Source organism: Coffea arabica, chromosome 7c (genome assembly GCF_036785885.1).
Source record: "Coffea arabica cultivar ET-39 chromosome 7c, Coffea Arabica ET-39 HiFi, whole genome shotgun sequence".
Taxonomy (NCBI): Eukaryota; Viridiplantae; Streptophyta; class Magnoliopsida; order Gentianales; family Rubiaceae; genus Coffea; species Coffea arabica.
In genome coordinates, this window is record NC_092322.1 from 35,352,351 (window position 1) to 35,369,274 (window position 16,924).

Sequence of the window (16,924 nt, forward strand, 5' to 3'; positions counted from 1 at the left end):
AAAAAGGAGAATTCGAAAAACTCCATTTCCTTAAGTTTCGAAAATTTCAGTTTTGATACGAGATCTTTGAAAAATCGTATCTTACTCTTTACAAGCCCAAAATTGAAAACTTAGTACCGTTGGAAATTACTTCCAAAGTACTAAAAGTTCCTAGAAGACACCTTTCCATGATTCCAAATGGAAGGTATTCAAAATTTGGCTCAAAGTTGCTGTTTTGGCTATCAAGACAGTTTTGGGGTTGGTTTTTGGCCAACTTTGAAAATTCGAAAAAAATTCACAGAATTTGAACTAACCTTTCAAATTTGAAACTCAATTAGAGTCGCAAACAAAGTTTAAAACATAACAAGCAGAACAAGAATCGGAGTTTTGAGCACCAAGATATAGTAGCTCAAAGTTGCTGAAAAATCGAAACTTTTAGGCAATTTCCAGGTTCAAATCACAAACTTTGGGACTTTGGTTAAGCATTAAAACCGACTCGGAATGACACCAAATTTGACAGTATTATACTACCATATAAGGGCTATTTCTATGTCAAATTTCATGGAAAAATATGTACGGAAAGTCAGTTAACAAAGTCACGAAAGTTTCTAAATTTTCAAGGCAAAGCTGCCTTGTGCTACCATTTCCCTTTTCTAAATCATTTGGCTAATGAAATATTTTCAAACATGGTTCATTTGTGTAGACAATGTCTAAGTAACATTCAAGATACATTTTCTTAGGTGATTAACACCAAAAAATTTGAAATAACAAGTCTCAAGTCAAGATTGGCCATTCGGCTAAGAGAAAAGGAAAAGTTTTCCAGATTCGAAGAGCAATTTCGGGATATCATTTGCATATCAAAATGGTCTTAGAATATCACCAAATTTTGTACAATTAAACCTCCATGTGAGAACTACTCCTCTATCAAATTTTCATTTGAAAATTCACACAGGAAGGTAGTTAATTAAACCATCAAAGTTCAAGAAATTTCCCAAGGCAAAACTGTCTTCTAGCTCTTCTTTCCTTTTTTAACATTTTGTCCAATGCAACAACCCAAATCTGGTTTATTTGTGAAACAAAGTCCAAGGAACATCTAATATAAAGTTTGGTAAATGTTGGACATCAAAGTTTCCAAAACAACAAGTCCCAAATCAAGTTAGGCCATTTAACTAGCCAAAAGAGGATTTTCAAGCAAAAATTCAGGTCTGTAAATTGGCCACATCTCACTCAATCCAACTTGGAATTGAGCATAGTTGGTGGCGTTGAAAACTAGATTCATAGGTTACAATTTCTTAGAAGAAATCATTTTCAAAATCTGTCCGCAACTAGCTCACATTTGAGCATCAATTCACTTCTCAAAACAGAGCTTCCAGTGTAGACGTGAAACAGAACAGTCATGTTTAAATGATTGGTACGGACTGTTCAGATGGAATCAGAATGTGAATTTTATACCGTTGGAAAGCTGGGAATGTCTAGTTTCCAGTGCCATAAATGGCACTCGATTTCAACATCGGAGTAAAAAGTTATAGCCAAAACAAAAACACTGCCAACGCAGTTGCGGGAAAAATTTCCAGTTTTGCTGGTTTCTGAAAATACATCATTTGGCCAACCAAATCACGTTATTTTTTTATGAAACTTTCTACACAACCCACACAATATATATACATCATAACCAAGTCATTAGAACCATGAAAAATAACTCTAAAGGTCACGGACAACACAGGGGCAGAAATGAAAAATTTTCACCTTCACTCCCCTTTGAACTTTCATCCCTAGTATCACTCATTTCCACTAATTTAAGCACTAATCCAACATTATTAACATCAAAACACAAAAAATCAGTCCATCAATCCAAAGTGGGTGTCATAGAGTCCACACACCAAATTTCTAGCAATTTAAAGCTACCCATGAGAATCCAAGAGCTCATAAGTGTAATCTAACTTCCATAAATCAAGAATTAAGGGGTTGATCATCACTTATTTTCTTAAATGGTCAAGGCAGAAATTTTGGTCACTTTGAGCTGAAGAAAAACTTTGAGAGGCAGCTCCTTTCCTAGCTAATGTTGTTCACCAAGTGTTTAGCAAATTGTACGTAAATTTTGAGGTGATTTGGACAAGGAATGAGCAAGAAAATGAAGAGCTTTCTTTCCTTTCTTTTCTTTCTTGTTTTGGCCGGCTCTTGAAGTGAGAAAATGAGAGTTTCAGCTGTGCACTTGAGGTGAGAAAAGAAGGGTTTTGATCTGGTGTGATGCTTCCATGAGAAGCTTAAGAATGTGTGGCCAAAATTGCTCCAAAAGTCAACTAAGCATAGTGCGCGTACGCGCGCGTTTCATGCTCGATTTCTCTCGAGTTTATTTCCCTTGTGCTCTAAACCTCTAATGTACTTGTATTTGTACTATTATTATTCACTCTTAATGGTCTAAAAATAATGGTCTTAAGTCCCTCAATTAATCGTGTGCGTAAAAATGCGTACTTCCGATTCGTGCGCGATAAAGTGGAAATTCCAATAAATCCTTATAACGATAGTATCACTAACTAATAATTGAACACTTAAACATAAAAATATCTATTTCAAGACTAATGTACAAGTCTCCAATTTTTCAAGTGTATTGTATTCTCGAATCGATTATTATTTCCAATTGCGCATTCACTATTCTCACTTTACGAGCTTTCAAAAATTAAATTTTGAAACGAGTCATTTTAAAAATATAAGTAAGTTATAGTTCCATGTAATTGAGTATAAAGAGGTTGAAATAAAATATTCGAGGCAAACGGGCAATTAAATATTGAAATAAGCTAGTAATAGGGGCTTAAAATAGGAAATTTTGCGAGTCCTCACATAAGTCGAGTTTTAATTCCTCAAATCTCCAATTAATTTTTCTTAATCTACTATTGATCATTCTTACTTCTTCAAAATTAATACACTCTCGATTTAAATATAGTCTCAAAAAACGTGTACTCGTTGTTCCGAACTAAATGAGTTTTCGAAAAGTAAATTTTTTAACAAAATGCTTTTAAAACATAAGAGAGGCGTTTTTCCATACAAATGGATTTTAAGTAGTCGAATTAAATAATTCGGAGAAAAAGAGTGAATAACTATTTAAATAAACCAATAATATTTGACAAAAATAAGAAAATTTTCGGATTCTCACAGTTATTCCTTAACATCATGGAAGCATAAGTATAATCATCTTAACTAACTTCTAATCTTGACATAACAAGGGATTCTAACCCCTAAGAACCTCTCACCTCATTTTTAATCAATTCTAATATAGTTCGTCTTTACTTTTATTTACTTTCTTGCAATATACCACTTAGATGGTTGGTTTCACCACCTAATGGTCAATATTATATTTATTGCTTATGCTATATAGCCGATTGTACCGCCTATCTCTTCTAACTTTTACGGCTGCTTGTACCGCCTAAACTAACATTTTCCATGGCCAGTTGCACCGCCTAATTACTTTCTTTGCTTTTGTTTACTTAAACGTTAATTGCCTAGATAATAAAACAAATAATTAAATTCAAGTGATTGCCCCATTTTTAAGCCCCTGTGGGATCAACACCTATTATCCCTATACTTAATAAACGAGTTGTGCACTTGCAAAAATAGGGTAGCAAGGTTTTAAATTTGTAGTTTAGTAAAATACCCTAACACAGTTGCTCTATGACTATTAATGCTTGTATAGGCATTTATATCAACTAGTGGGAATGGCACACACTATGTGTACGTAAATCCAAAAAGAAAAATTTTAAAACATATATTAAATTTTTTAGTAGTTGTTGGAGGTTTTGTTTTAGAAATATGTGATTAGCATTTATTTTACCTATTTTTAGTTAGGTTTTAGGGTAAGTTTTTGGTGTGGTTTAAGTTAAAATGGAAGAATTGAATTCCTTTATAAGTTACTTTTCATACAAATAATATTTTTTAACTAAAGGATACAAGAGTATGGATTAATATGCAAATGTATGTTGTTTTTGTAGGGTTTTGTATCTTATGAATTGATTCAAGTTAAAAAAAGTTTGACAACTTTGACACACTTTATTATTTTGGCTATATCTAGAGCTACAAATATCATATTGAGATGATTCTTAAGTCATTTTGAAGTTAAGACATAGCTCTACAATTCATGTGAAGATATCGAAATTTAGTTCATTGATTCTTCAGGTCAAAAAGCTGAAATACAGTCAGAAAATTTCCTAACAAAAGCTAAAATAGAATATCGACCAGTTAGGGGCATTTTGGTTATTTCTTAACCTACATAAATCTAAATGAGATGATTCTTAATGCATTGAAAAACTAACTCAAAGAACTACAACTTTCATGTTTTGTACAAGACCTAATTCAACTTCCATTATCAATAATATTGCAGTTGAATTTGATCCAAAAATAGAGCAAAGTTGAGATTTGAGCTTAAAGTGCAAAACTAAAGCATATGAAGAACCGCGAGGCGATCTGTAAGGTATACCTCGTGGATCCTTGAGAAAGCATTGCAACTTGATTCTACAACTTGCATTCATTTCAGACTACTTTTTGGGCCTATTTTTCTGATAGAATCCGACTAGATCCAACTAAACTTGAGTTGGAAAAGTGAAAAGCAACTTTATGATTACTTTATGAGCACATTTCTCATCCAAAAACATCTATAAATATCTCTTGTATCTCATTGACTTGAAGCACTTTGTAGGATCCTTTAGCATCTTATAGTGTGAAGTACAGTAGAGTAGAAAAAGAGATAGAAGTAGTTTAACTCTAATTTTATATTGAGAGTTTGTTTCTTAGTTTAAGAACTTTGACAGAAAGGTGAAAACACTCTTGTACTAAGTTTATTTGAGAGATCAACTTTTAAAGGAATTCAAGGATTCAAACTTCAAGATACTAAATAAGACAAACTTTGTCTCTTGTTCTTATTTGCCATGATTTGTTATAAGTTTGTTTCATGCTTAGATACTCTTAATATGATGTCTAACTAAATTTTTTTTTCATACACTAGGGTGAAGATGAACTAGTTATAGTTTTGATTTAAAATAGTTAGGAGATGATTATACTTTTTCATGGTATTTTAGTTTGAGAACTTGTGCTTATGCTTTATAGTTGTTTGGCTATCAACTATGAAAGATTTGATAATTGTTGAGCAATGAAAGTTGCCTTCAAATAGATCTAAATTCTTAAACATTAGCCTTATTCTCACGAAAATAGTGAATAATGATTGGTTGAATTCATACAATAATTTATTTGATCTTATTTAACTTGTTTCTTACCTTTTCTCTATGAACATAGGTGAAGGATAATTCAAGGAGTTAAAGAAATTGCTAAAAACAAATTATACAGGAATTAACCAAGGCAGTTTCTCTTAAATGTCCAATGGCGAAAGCAAAGGATATGCATTTGGAAGTTATTCCTTGAAAATTTATGGCAGTTGCTCTTAAATGCCCAATGGTGAAAGCAAAGAACATGCATTTGGAAGTTATTCCTATGACAATTTATGAAAGTATAAGTATAATCACCTTAATTAACTTCTAATCTTCACATAATAGGGGATTCTAATTTACAGGATCCTCTCACTAAATCTTTAAACAATTCTAATGTAACTTGTCTTTACTTTTATTTATTTTCTTGTTACATACCCCCTAGATGGTTGGTTTTACCACCAAATGCCCGGTTTTACATTCATAACTTCTAACTTTTATGGCCAGTTGTATTGCCTAAACTAACATCTTTCATGGCCCGTTTTACCATCTAGTTAATTTTTTTTGTTTTTACTTCCTTAACTTTGATTGCTTAGATAATAAAGCAACTGATTAAACTCAAGTGATTGCTAAATTTTAAGTCCTTGTGAGATCGATATTTATTATCCCTATACTCAATAAACGAATCATGCACTTGCGGAATAGGGTAATAAGGTTTTAAAATTTGTAACGTAGTAACATACCCTACCAATATGGATGGAAGAATTGTGTTTTTCATTTTTTATTTTGAATAGGAAGTTTTCGCAGTTATTGCCTCTTTAAAAGTTATGTTCCACTAAAAAATGGGTATGCGTGTGTTTGTTGTATTCATAGTTCTGTACGGGTAGAAAGTTTAATAGATAAGTTTCGTTTGAATTAGTTGTTTTTGGAAGTGCTTTTTAAAAACTTTACCATAACTATATATATATATATATATATGTAAAAATTTTACTGTAAATATTTTTGGGTTATTTTTAGAGGTATTTTTAGGAGTTTTAAAGTATATTTTGAAATATTTTTATAATTTATAACGTTTTTGGGGTATTTTATTTTAAATTTTACACCACTCATCACCACCACCACCACCCCCTCCCTCTCTTTCCTCTCCTCCTTTCCTCTCCCTCCTCTCTCCTCCTCTCCTTTCTCGCTGCCCCCAAACCCCTCTCATGAGGTTTTTGATAATTTCGCTGAGATCTCTTGAAATTTGAAAAATTACACATACCTACATTGTTATTTAAAATGACAATTTTAACCTTAAATATTTTAATGAAATTCCCTTATTCGATATGCTTATACTTAGAATGGGTTTTTAAATTATTTTTTTATTTTTTTTCCTTCTTATTCCTTTTTATTTTAATTTCTCACCAATAAATTTGTAGAACTACCATTATTGCCTTTAGTTTCTATTGTAACCAAAATGTTGAACTAGTGATGTTTTTTACGAGTTAATTTTATATGTAATTCAACATTTTTGCTAATCTTTGTTTTGTATTTTTTTGGGTACTAAAATTAACAATAAATAAAAAAGAAATGATCGAAATCCACTACTAAATTATGATAATCCCACTACTTTAAAAATCCATAAACTTTAAATGAATTATTTCAACATTTTCTTTTCTATCTTATAAATCTAAATCCATAATAAAGTACCATCAAAAGTATCTTATTAGAGTAATAAAATTATTATTATAGTTATTTATCAAATAGTATGTATGGACATGAAAAATTTAATATATTTTCCCTATAATTATATTAAATAATCTTATAATTATATAGAAAAATAAATTAAAACTCATTACACACAAGCATTTTTGGATATTCATTTAAAATTTGGCCAAGTCAATATTATTTTAAGGTTTTACTAAAACTATCAAATCAAGGGAGATACATATAATTTTTCAATTTTTAGGGGAGCTTAGTGAAATTATCAGAAAACTTAGAGGAGGTTTCTGAAATTATCGCTTCATTTTAACCAAAAATAATTGAAGTGACAGATAATAGTGGATACTGGAGGGTATATTGGGCAAAATAAATAATTGAAGTGACAGCTTGACAAAAAGAATAAAAGAACTGCCCAAGCCCGGATCAGCGCCGAGGGTCCACAGCCATATAAACTCCTCCGTCGAGCTCAACACAGAGCAGAAAACCAGAAGGAATCGAAGAAAAGAGAGATGTTAGGAATGGAGGAACCAATTTTACTGCTGAAATTACTCAATGGCGGCGATTCGCGGCCTTTGGATGAACTCATCTCGGAATTCAAGTCCAAAGTCCAGCCTTCTCGCATCTTCGCCTTCTGCTCCTCCGTCGCCATTTTACTCACCGAGGCATTTTCTTTTAAATTTTAATTCCTAATCTCTCTCAATTCTGCTTGTTCTTTTCTATGTTTTTCTTCGATGATATACTGAAATCTGGTAATTGGACGTTCCGGTGGTGTTATCGATTAGGTTTTTTTGTAAGCAACATTGAGAGTAGTAGTATAATAAGCTTTGTAGTTGGGAAAAAGGAACTCAGTTTTAATTATTTTAATCAAGCGTTAGTCCGAAATGGATTTATTTAGAATTCTTTTTTGAAATCGCTTCATTTGATTAACGTTGTGTATGCTCAAATGTCTTGTAGATTGTAGATTAGTAGAAATTTTATTTTTTTAGTATCTCTTTATTTGATTAGGGCTGTGGATGCTAAAATATTTGGTGGATTGTGGATTAATGGACACTTGATTTTTAATTAGGATCTTATTTAGTAGGAAAATGAATGATTACGTCTGCTGTCGGTGGTACAGGTTTTTTCTGGTAGACTGTTAGAGTTCTATTTGATATTTTTCGCATGTCATTGTTTTCAGTTATGATTTATGTGAGGATGGAAATTTTGTAAAATTAGGAGTTGGCATTCTAATGAAAGTTGTTGACTTGGAAAACATCGATTTAAATGATTTAGAAATCTCATTGCTAATTTGGGTTTAATTCTTACAACATAGGCAGTCAGGAGTCCGTTTAGTGGAAGGTTTTGCAGTCATGAAGGTAATCAAGTAATTGGTGAATGGATAAGTAGCCAAAGTTTAGGGCAAAGGAAGTTGACTTATTCGGTCGGATAGATAATATGTCTTCTAACTCATTGTTTGCATGCATATGCTATAGTTGATGTTGTCTTTGTCTATCACTTCAAATTTGGTTTTAAAATTCAGCAATATACTTATTTTCCATAAAAGTGTTAGGGATTGAAACAAAAAATAGAAGAATAATATTTGGCCTCATGTTTGTATGTATATATTTTTCTTCTTTTTTTGCTTGTGAATGAAAACAGAAATAAGGCTAAATTTTTCTCCCTATCCTTTCTTAATCTGTTAGTATGGGGAATTCCAATCATCAATGGTTGTATGTTCTGTTATTGCAGAGTAAAGTGTTAAGACCAACACAGCGTCTGGTTGGATTTGCAATTCTCCACCAGGCATATTCTTTCCAGCAGCCTAGTTCTAACCCGTTCAGTTTTGTGCTTGTGAATGTAAGTGTGCATATGTCTTCTTCTTATCATATTTGTTATTCTCAGGAATTTGTTTATGCTCTTTTAATGGTCAATTTTTAATAATCATGAACTATGTAAGACTGTTCAGCTGTGCAGTATGCACAGTGATGGTAGAAAAGCTGACAGTATTTTCAATTAACGTTTTTATGGAGTAACAAGTCATTTGACTGTCTGCTGTATGAGACACTGATAGTCTGGTGAATTTACATAATCACATGAACCTGAAGTGGAGGCCTATCCATTACTGTGGGAAAGACTACTTTTGAGAGCCTATTTTTCGCTTCTAGAATATGAAATTGTTGACAAATTAATAGCAACAAATCCTCATATATAGGCTATGTGATGTTGGCCCATGTGAATTTCTGAGACTTCAAATGACTTTTGACTTTTGTCTTGTTGGCTTGTGGTATGTCATCTTGCACTTACTTTTATTGGTATCTTGAGATTATTTGAGCTCCTTTGTTGTTAAATGTTGCCAAAAGTCATGCGTAGTGGTTTTAAATCACCAGACCATCCTACAAAGAGCATCGTTGTGACAAAGTTTTACAGAACTTACCGTTCATCCAAAGGCAGAAAGACCAAATGATTCCTAAGTTTGAACGTGCACATAACTTCTGAACAGTGGAAAAGCATTATCACATATGGCTTATATACTAAGATTAGTATAAAGTGGATGTGTAGTTGCAGGACTAGTATCTGGTTCCCCTCTCCCCACGTACACTGAAAGAAAAGCAAACAGAAAAGAGATAATTAATTGGGAATTTGCTTTAAAGTAGATGTTTATATTTTCTGATATATGACATTTTTGTTATCCATCTAATGCTCCAGAATTTTGCCTCCTACGATAACTTTTCTGTCTGCTATGGAATGTTGTTGGTGATGGTTGACTTTCGTATCTCCTCCTGCTATTGTGGGGTTTGTAGGCAGCATCCAATGAAGAAGCTGAAAAATTTGAAAGAGGTTTTATTCTTCAATTGTTAGGCTCCGCCAACTCCACGAATAAAGCAGAGGTATCGTTTAACAATCCAATTTGCATGTCTAGTTTTTAGGCCTGAGAAATTCTAATGATTCAGGTTTCATTAGCTTCTAATCAGTATTGTTCAAGTTAACGTAGGAAGGTAGATGCTATTGGCTTTTCTGGCTTTTAAGTAACGGTTCTAATGCTGGGTAATCTCAGAAATTTGGGGCTATGAATTGTCTGTTCCAACCACATTTAGTATGTACTTTTCATTTAGATCTTGGTTCTTGGCAAAAGTATATTTTAGCAATATATGCCTAAAACTTGTAGTATATTTATCTTTGTGGACTGTCAGAAGCATAAGGAACTTCTTGAGCAGGTTGACTAGAAGCAGTTTAAGTTTATTTTAAAATAAAAAATGAACAGATTACTGGCTGGTTTTAACCGGTAGAATTTTTTGGATGAGGTGGTTGTTGAATTTCCATTCATTGTTGGATTGTGTCCTGCAAAATTTGCAGGATTCGGAGGGAAAAAGTTTGTTGCACAGAATAATCCCAATAACTACTCGTTGACTGCATATTATCTGTAAAAGTTTTTCTTGTCAAACAAACTTGCACAAAAAAGTGATTGCTCTTTACTTTCCTTCACTTTACCATCCCATAACTTTCCTTCTAACTAAATAGGGCCTTAGGGAACTTTTTTGCACTCAGGATGATGATTTCAATAAACAAATAGAATAGAGAATATGTTTACTGTGGATACTGACTTAGAATTGTTTATGTTGTTAGAGGTAAAAAATAAATAAGTGATACTCTAGACTTGAACTATGAAGAAACTTGTTAAAGAGGTAATAACTTTTTATCATTTATTGGTTCTCTCTCTATCTCCCTGGCCGTTACTTACATAAGATAAAATTGGGAAGCATTCCAATTCTATTCTTTTTTTCTTTTCTTGATTTCTCTTAGATTTATTATGATCTTTGGGGTTGTCCTAGCCAATTTACTAGCTCATATAAGAAGAGACAAGTAGTCTCTAGCTACCCTGTTGTGACAAATGGTTTATTGCCTGCATGAACTTCAAGCACATCATATGTTGTAGATTTTCCTCCTGCAAATGTTTTTTGTTAGCAAAATGCAAGGGAGACAATTCGTCCTTTCTTTGAAGGGAAATATCCCTTGCAGTTTTTCTTTTTTCTTGTACAAATATTTTGTTCCCCTTTTTGGATAATTAAAGATTTGTGCATTGACTCTGCAACTGAAGCTAATCTATCCATAGAAATATCATCATCCTCTAGTTGTCTGCGGAATGTTTATTTTATTCTAGGTCCAAACTATTTTTTCTGTTGGCTTTTTAATGCAGGTCCTGAAATTGTCTGTTGCAGATTACATGAGAAACTTTGTTCCTTCATCACACGTGAGTTATATATTTTGTCATAGCATCAAATTTGATATCTTCTTGAATAATATGTTCTAATATGCATTCTTCAGACTTTTCCTCCTAGTGAGCAGCTACAGCAGCAGTATTGTAGTAAAGTTGGCCCAGTATTATTTGGTAGCTTGTTCAGGAATCGTGTGATAAATATCTTGCCAGATCCCGATGTTCCACTGGGCTGTGATCCCAATTCGACAGAGTAGGTGTTCTTTCTAGTAATATGAGCAGTCCATCTCTTTTGTGGTCTAAATACTTGAGGCATATCCAGCTTGCACACTCGCGTGCTAATTTGCTTATTGCTTCCTGACACAATCAGTTTTGTTTTATTCTCAATAGCCTTGTGCTCAAATGTCAGGCTTGACCTGCAACCTGGAGTCACACCCAAGACTGGATCTGGGGATAGGGATGAGACCATAAGTGGATTGCTGCAAAATTTATCATTGGAAGGATTAGGTCCTCAATGGATCAGACAACAACCACCGAGGCTACCAGTGCTAGAGGGAGAAGTAAGGGCACCAACATTAAGCTCATTACCCAGAAAGAGTAATCTACATAACTCTTGCTTCACTAAAATCTTATTATTTGTACAGCTGGTGTGGTTAAATCCGGATAATACTCATGAGCTGATGTGGGATCATGGTATGTGTGCTGATACTAGCAGAGGAGCAGCAGTTAGGGATTTGATTGCAAAAGCTTTGAAAGGGCCACTTGCACCTGCTCAACGGGAGGTGTTTACACCTTATCTTTCTTGAGGTGTTTAAGATTTGAAACTTATTTTTTGCTGTCAGACGTGTGCTGAATTGCTTATATGCACTGTTGTCCAGCAAGTCTTATTGGAGTTTGCCAATGATCCAAAGCTTGTATATCACTGTGGGCTGACACCAAGAAAGCTACCAGTATGTTATTTTATAGGCATATCGATGTGTTCTATGTGGTAATTTCCTGAATTCGAGAGTTCTTTTGTTTGGTTATCAGGAACTTGTGGAGAATAATCCTATCATTGCAGTTGAAGTTCTCGTTAAGCTTGCAAATTCAGCTGAAATTGAAGAGTATGTTCATCTTTTTATGTTATAGTACATGAAACTTAATCTTATTAGTGTTTCGGCAACAAATTTGTTTATGAATGCAGGTATTTCACTGTTCTTGTCAATATGGATATGAGCCTTCATTCAATGGAAGTGGTTAACAGGCTTACTACAGCTGTCGAACTACCGACCGAATTCATTCATTTGTATATAACGAACTGTATATCTTCCTGTGAGAACGCCAAGGTTCTTAGTCCTCTCTATGCTTTGGTGTACTTCCCAATTTCCGCAACCCCACATTGAAACCCTTAAACCTTTGACCTCATCATGGTTCTATTTTAGCTCTCTCTCTCTCTCTATCTCTTCTTCTAATTGTCTTCTAATTTTTTTTGTTGGGGGGGCTTCGTGTATTAAGCAGTAATAACATGATGTGATCTATCAGAATACTGTGGTAGGTCATCTCCATGACATGATTTTAGGTGAATAGCTTCATTGAACTTTATGAAGAGAACGTATGCCAGTTGCAAATAATCCAGGCATTGATTTTTGCCGTGGTATAGTTCTTTCCGCTAATTATGTTTATCCATTGAAAAGTCTACAATTTCCTGCTTCAATCAAGACAGACATGTACTGTGGTAGCTGACAATTCCAGAGGCTGAAGGTTACAATCCTTGTTTGATGCTCTTTTTGTTATGGCTGTCTATTTGAAAATAATTCTTGTTTGAGTTACATTTCTAGAATGAGATGAATATCGGATACGTCAATTTTTGAGGGCAATTATGGCTGAATTGGAGTGTGAAATTTAGTCTAAAGCTATGGAAGCTAATTGAGAGCTGAAATCTTTATTTAACTCAAGCAAGGATTTGTTGCAATGATAGGTAATGGAGATGGCTTGAAAACGCTTTTTAATAACTTTTATTAGATATTCATATGATAGGTTCAATTTGATATTTTTGGCACATGAAGGTATTTAATGCTAACAGAACATTTTAACTTGTCAACTTTTCAGGAACAAAACTTGTGTTTTCCATTAAACTGTAAACATGAATTTTCTTTTAGTGCTTAAAATTCTTGGGATGATATTTGGATGCCATTTATAGGCTTACCATATCTCTTTCTCTCTCTCTCATCTTCACCTGCCTATGTGTGCATGTGTATAAAATCGGCACACACGATAACAGATGTGGCTGTCTGAGTCTTTGTGTGTACATTAATTGGATGAAACCTGAAGATCTAAGCAAGTAGTAGAGTTGGTATCCGCTAATCCTTTGTTTACCATTTCTCAGGACAAGTACATGCAGAATAGACTTGTCAGACTTGTGTGTGTCTTCCTGCAGAGCCTGATCCGGAATAAAATAATCAATGGTGAGTCTACTGTTCAACATATAGTTGACACTATTCTTGGGTGACTATAGATGCTACTGCTGACTGATTGTGTCTGCGAATTGTGTTAACAACGAATGCCTTGTTGAATGATATCATGGGCAAGTGAATTTTGATCTCATATGTATGAGAATGTTATCTTTTGCTTTTCACGTTCTTGGATTGGTATTCGTAGGTATTGCCTGGTTTAATGTTGATTCATAGAAAATAAGCAAGTAGGTGCAAAGAAATAGCTATCAGATGCAGTGTTCTTTCTGAATTGGAAATTAGAGCATCTTGTTAGGTACTATGGTGGTCCAAAATAGATTTCCAGTAAAGCCTCATCAGCAATATCTGCAATCATGGACAATTTGAGACCTAGGGTGTCCAGTCATCAATCTGTTGTGAAGAATTAAAGTTCAGCATATATTTTGTTTATGTGAGGAAAGTCAGGGGCATATAAGCATTTTCAGTAGGCTCGCTTTTAGTAAACCGCAATAATGAACGCCATAGAAGAGGGGACTGAGCTGTGCATGTCATGGAATCCTTTTATGGTTCAGGCACAAGTTGATTTGTAAATATTAAAGAAAATTGTGAATGGTTGGTTCATAGCTGTTTAGGAGAATTGATGAAATTATCTGCCAAATTAAGAGGTGGATTAGAGAATATAGATTCACCTTCAGCCATATCTGTAGAGAAGGCAATCATCTTGCAGAGTTTTTGGCCAATTTAGGCTGCGACTCACAATGGAATGAAGGCTAAAGATTAACTTTTATTCCAAAATTTGCTAGGAGAATCTTAGATTGGATAGATTGCATATTGGCTATACTTTCTTCTTGATGTACTAAAATATTTCTAATAAAATGAAGGATCTATTTCAGAACCCCCAACCTATACTTGGTGCTTTGTTAAAAAAGAGAGAGAACCTGCAATCATGAATAGGTTGGAGTTGTTTCCTTTCAAATAAAAAATGTATGATTTGGGAAGTTACAATGTTTGCAGATGGTTTCTGAAGGGTAATGCGTTTCAAGTCATGCTTCTCTCATATTATGTCTGCCTGTTAAAGCCTACATTTAAAAAGAAAAATAAAGATGAGTGAGAATACATAATGGCTTTTGCCTTTTTAATATAGAGCTAGTGAGCTTCTAGTAATGATCTGTACAAGGTGCTTCAGTTCTTAGACATACGCTTCAGGGATTGGGTTGAGATTGGCTTCTGATTGTCTCAGCTTTGATATTTGAACAGCTGGGCATACTCGTGAAAATTTTGATAACGTAATTGATGTTTCATCTTGGTTTTGGTTTTCTTCTTTTTATTGGCGTTTCTCGTCCATCTTTTTGCTTTTCTGTGACTTTGAGTGCACGTGTTCTTTGCCGTCAAGGATGGGTTCATGAGTTGGTGCGTTCAGTTGGGTGGTGCATTGGTTGTTGCCATTTGGTCGATACAAGTTCCCTTGGGTTTTGTCAGTATGTTTTTAGTTTGAATAGACATATAATGTGAAGGCAGTTGATTTGTCAAACCATTGAGCCAAACCTAAGAACTAGAACTGTGAAATTATGGTTAAAAGCCTAAAGTAATGCCTGATGTACCTTGAAACACATCAGTTGCATAAAACCTGGAAGGATCATCAACAGCTGTGGGATTTGAAAACAATAGAGAATGGCGCATAAGTTCATATTAAGAAGAAATTTTTTTAGTGATGACCTAATCATGTAACCAAAATCTGAAAAAGATATTTAGTGCAAGTACTTAATGGAGTTAAATTAGGTGTTCTTTTGCTAGTATTGTACTATTATTTGTACCTGCATATGAAGTATGTATTGAATGATGGTTCTACTCCTCTTGTAACTCATTGTCATTATTTCTTGACTATTTTGTGTCTGCAGGAGTACGCATATGTTGCTTTTGCGTACAACCCTTAGACAGTGGAAGATGAACTTAATCGCCCAATCAACTTTTTCATTAGCATTATTGGATAACTAAAAAGAATAATTGCATTATTTAGACAACATGAAATGGATTGACAAATTATTAACGAAGCAATGCTAGAACCTTATGTAGTTGAAGAGATAATTAATTCAGTTAATTATGGCCTAGTGGTTCGTTTGTAAACAGGTAAAATTTTAATGACACCATTGCCGAGTCAAAATTTTCAAAGTTTTTGAATGAAACTGAACTCTACGGAAGATAATTTATTTCATCTGTTGATTTATAGGGGGTTTTGTTATATATCGAAATCCTTTCCTTGCAGAACATTTCCTCGCTTGAGTAACTTACGCTTCCTTGTGCATGCAAAATTTACATTAGATATCTTATTAGAATTATTTTCCGTACTAGTCAACAAACGTATAAGGTGATTTAAAGGCAAATATTTCACTGGTGTTAGAATTCCAGGTAAGTAGCAATCCTGCAAGCTAATTTTTCAGTCCTCTGAAAAAGCATAAGACTTGGAATTAGTATTTTAAGTAATTCTGGACAGTAACAGGTTGGTGGGATTCGAATATTTTCAATGGCGCTCTCAGTGTCTCTTCCATTTTCAGTTAAGAATCGATGAATATGAAAGTCCAATTCAAATTTTATGAATAGGTTGTTCATCTTGATCTGTTTTAAATCTAAAGTGTTCTAAGTGCAAATATGCCAGTGTTTTTTTTTGAAGCCTTGATTTATTCTTATTGAGCTACTTTACTAACTGTTGTCAAACCATTTGCAATGCAGTTCAGGATCTATTCATTGAAGTCCAAGCCTTTTGTATAGAGTTTTCAAGGATAAGAGAAGCAGCTGGGTTGTTTAGGCTCCTTAAAAGCTTAGAATAAGATAGTCTAGTTTAACTCAGTTCTCCTTCCCTTTCGTCGTGTAAGAAATCTTCATGTTATCCATTTTCCTCCAGCAAACCAATTTTTTTCCCCCTTCCTGCCATGTTGTTGTGATGTTCTATTTTGAGGATAGCATCGTGACTTGTAATGTAGTTGGATTTTTTCCCCTTTTGGTTGCTTAATCTTTTCCAGTGTTTTCATGCAGAGCTCATTGTTTCACCCAGCAACTGAATGGGAAAAATTAATATATTGATGTGGAATTTCTACTTTGTGATTGTATTTGTCTGAGTAGGTTTGTCTTCATTAAGAATTAAAAGCGTTCGCTGACTTACATTGACCACATGAGACGTCGCGGGTTGCATCCTGCAGTATTATTAAATGTTTTCCCAATGGTTGCATTACTAGAGGCCAATGCTGTTCGAAAGAAGGTGAAGACAAGAGTAGTGAATTCCCTGGCTGTCAGAACCAAAGGGCTAAATAGAATAGTTATATTGCTGAACTTGAGGAGTAATTAAACCACAAGAGCAGATCATGCTTTAAAATTGGAGAAAATACATCTTCTTTATCTGTTTTGTTTTTTATGAGGAAGTTGAACTTCCTACTACCAAA

General features: G+C 33.9%; 1 protein-coding gene across 3 annotated transcripts; it reads left to right on the forward strand.

Annotated features, from left to right (window-relative positions):
* The first annotated feature begins 7,273 nt into the window (after positions 1–7,273).
* On the forward strand, positions 7,274–16,497 carry LOC113699143 (uncharacterized). 3 transcript variants are annotated; one of them, XR_003450371.2, is made up of 12 exons: positions 7,274–7,531; positions 8,598–8,705; positions 9,650–9,736; positions 11,044–11,097; positions 11,172–11,314; positions 11,471–11,621; positions 11,706–11,843; positions 11,940–12,011; positions 12,091–12,164; positions 12,245–12,801; positions 13,427–13,505; positions 16,218–16,497. XR_003450371.2 is itself a non-coding variant. In XM_027219278.2 (12 exons), the coding sequence occupies exons 1-12, from the start codon at positions 7,379–7,381 to the stop codon at positions 16,313–16,315; spliced, it is 1,299 nt and encodes a 432-aa protein (XP_027075079.1). In that variant the 5' UTR covers positions 7,275–7,378; the 3' UTR covers positions 16,316–16,497. The 3 variants fall into 3 exon arrangements, 2 of the variants coding, with proteins under 2 accessions (XP_027075079.1, XP_071912838.1); XM_027219278.2 differs by having other exon boundaries at positions 7,275–7,531; positions 12,245–12,386; XM_072056737.1 differs by lacking the exon at positions 11,940–12,011 and having other exon boundaries at positions 7,275–7,531; positions 12,245–12,386.
* The last annotated feature ends 427 nt before the right edge of the window (positions 16,498–16,924 follow it).

Coding starts and splice junctions, on each gene's coding strand:
- LOC113699143 (XM_027219278.2), top strand. CDS start 7,379: ATGTTAGGAATGGAGGAACCAATTTTACTGCTGAAATTACTCAATGGC. Junction 8,706..9,649: donor TCAGTTTTGTGCTTGTGAAT/GTAAGTGTGCAT, acceptor TGGGGTTTGTAG/GCAGCATCCAATGAAGAAGC. Junction 11,315..11,470: donor TGTGATCCCAATTCGACAGA/GTAGGTGTTCTT, acceptor CTCAAATGTCAG/GCTTGACCTGCAACCTGGAG.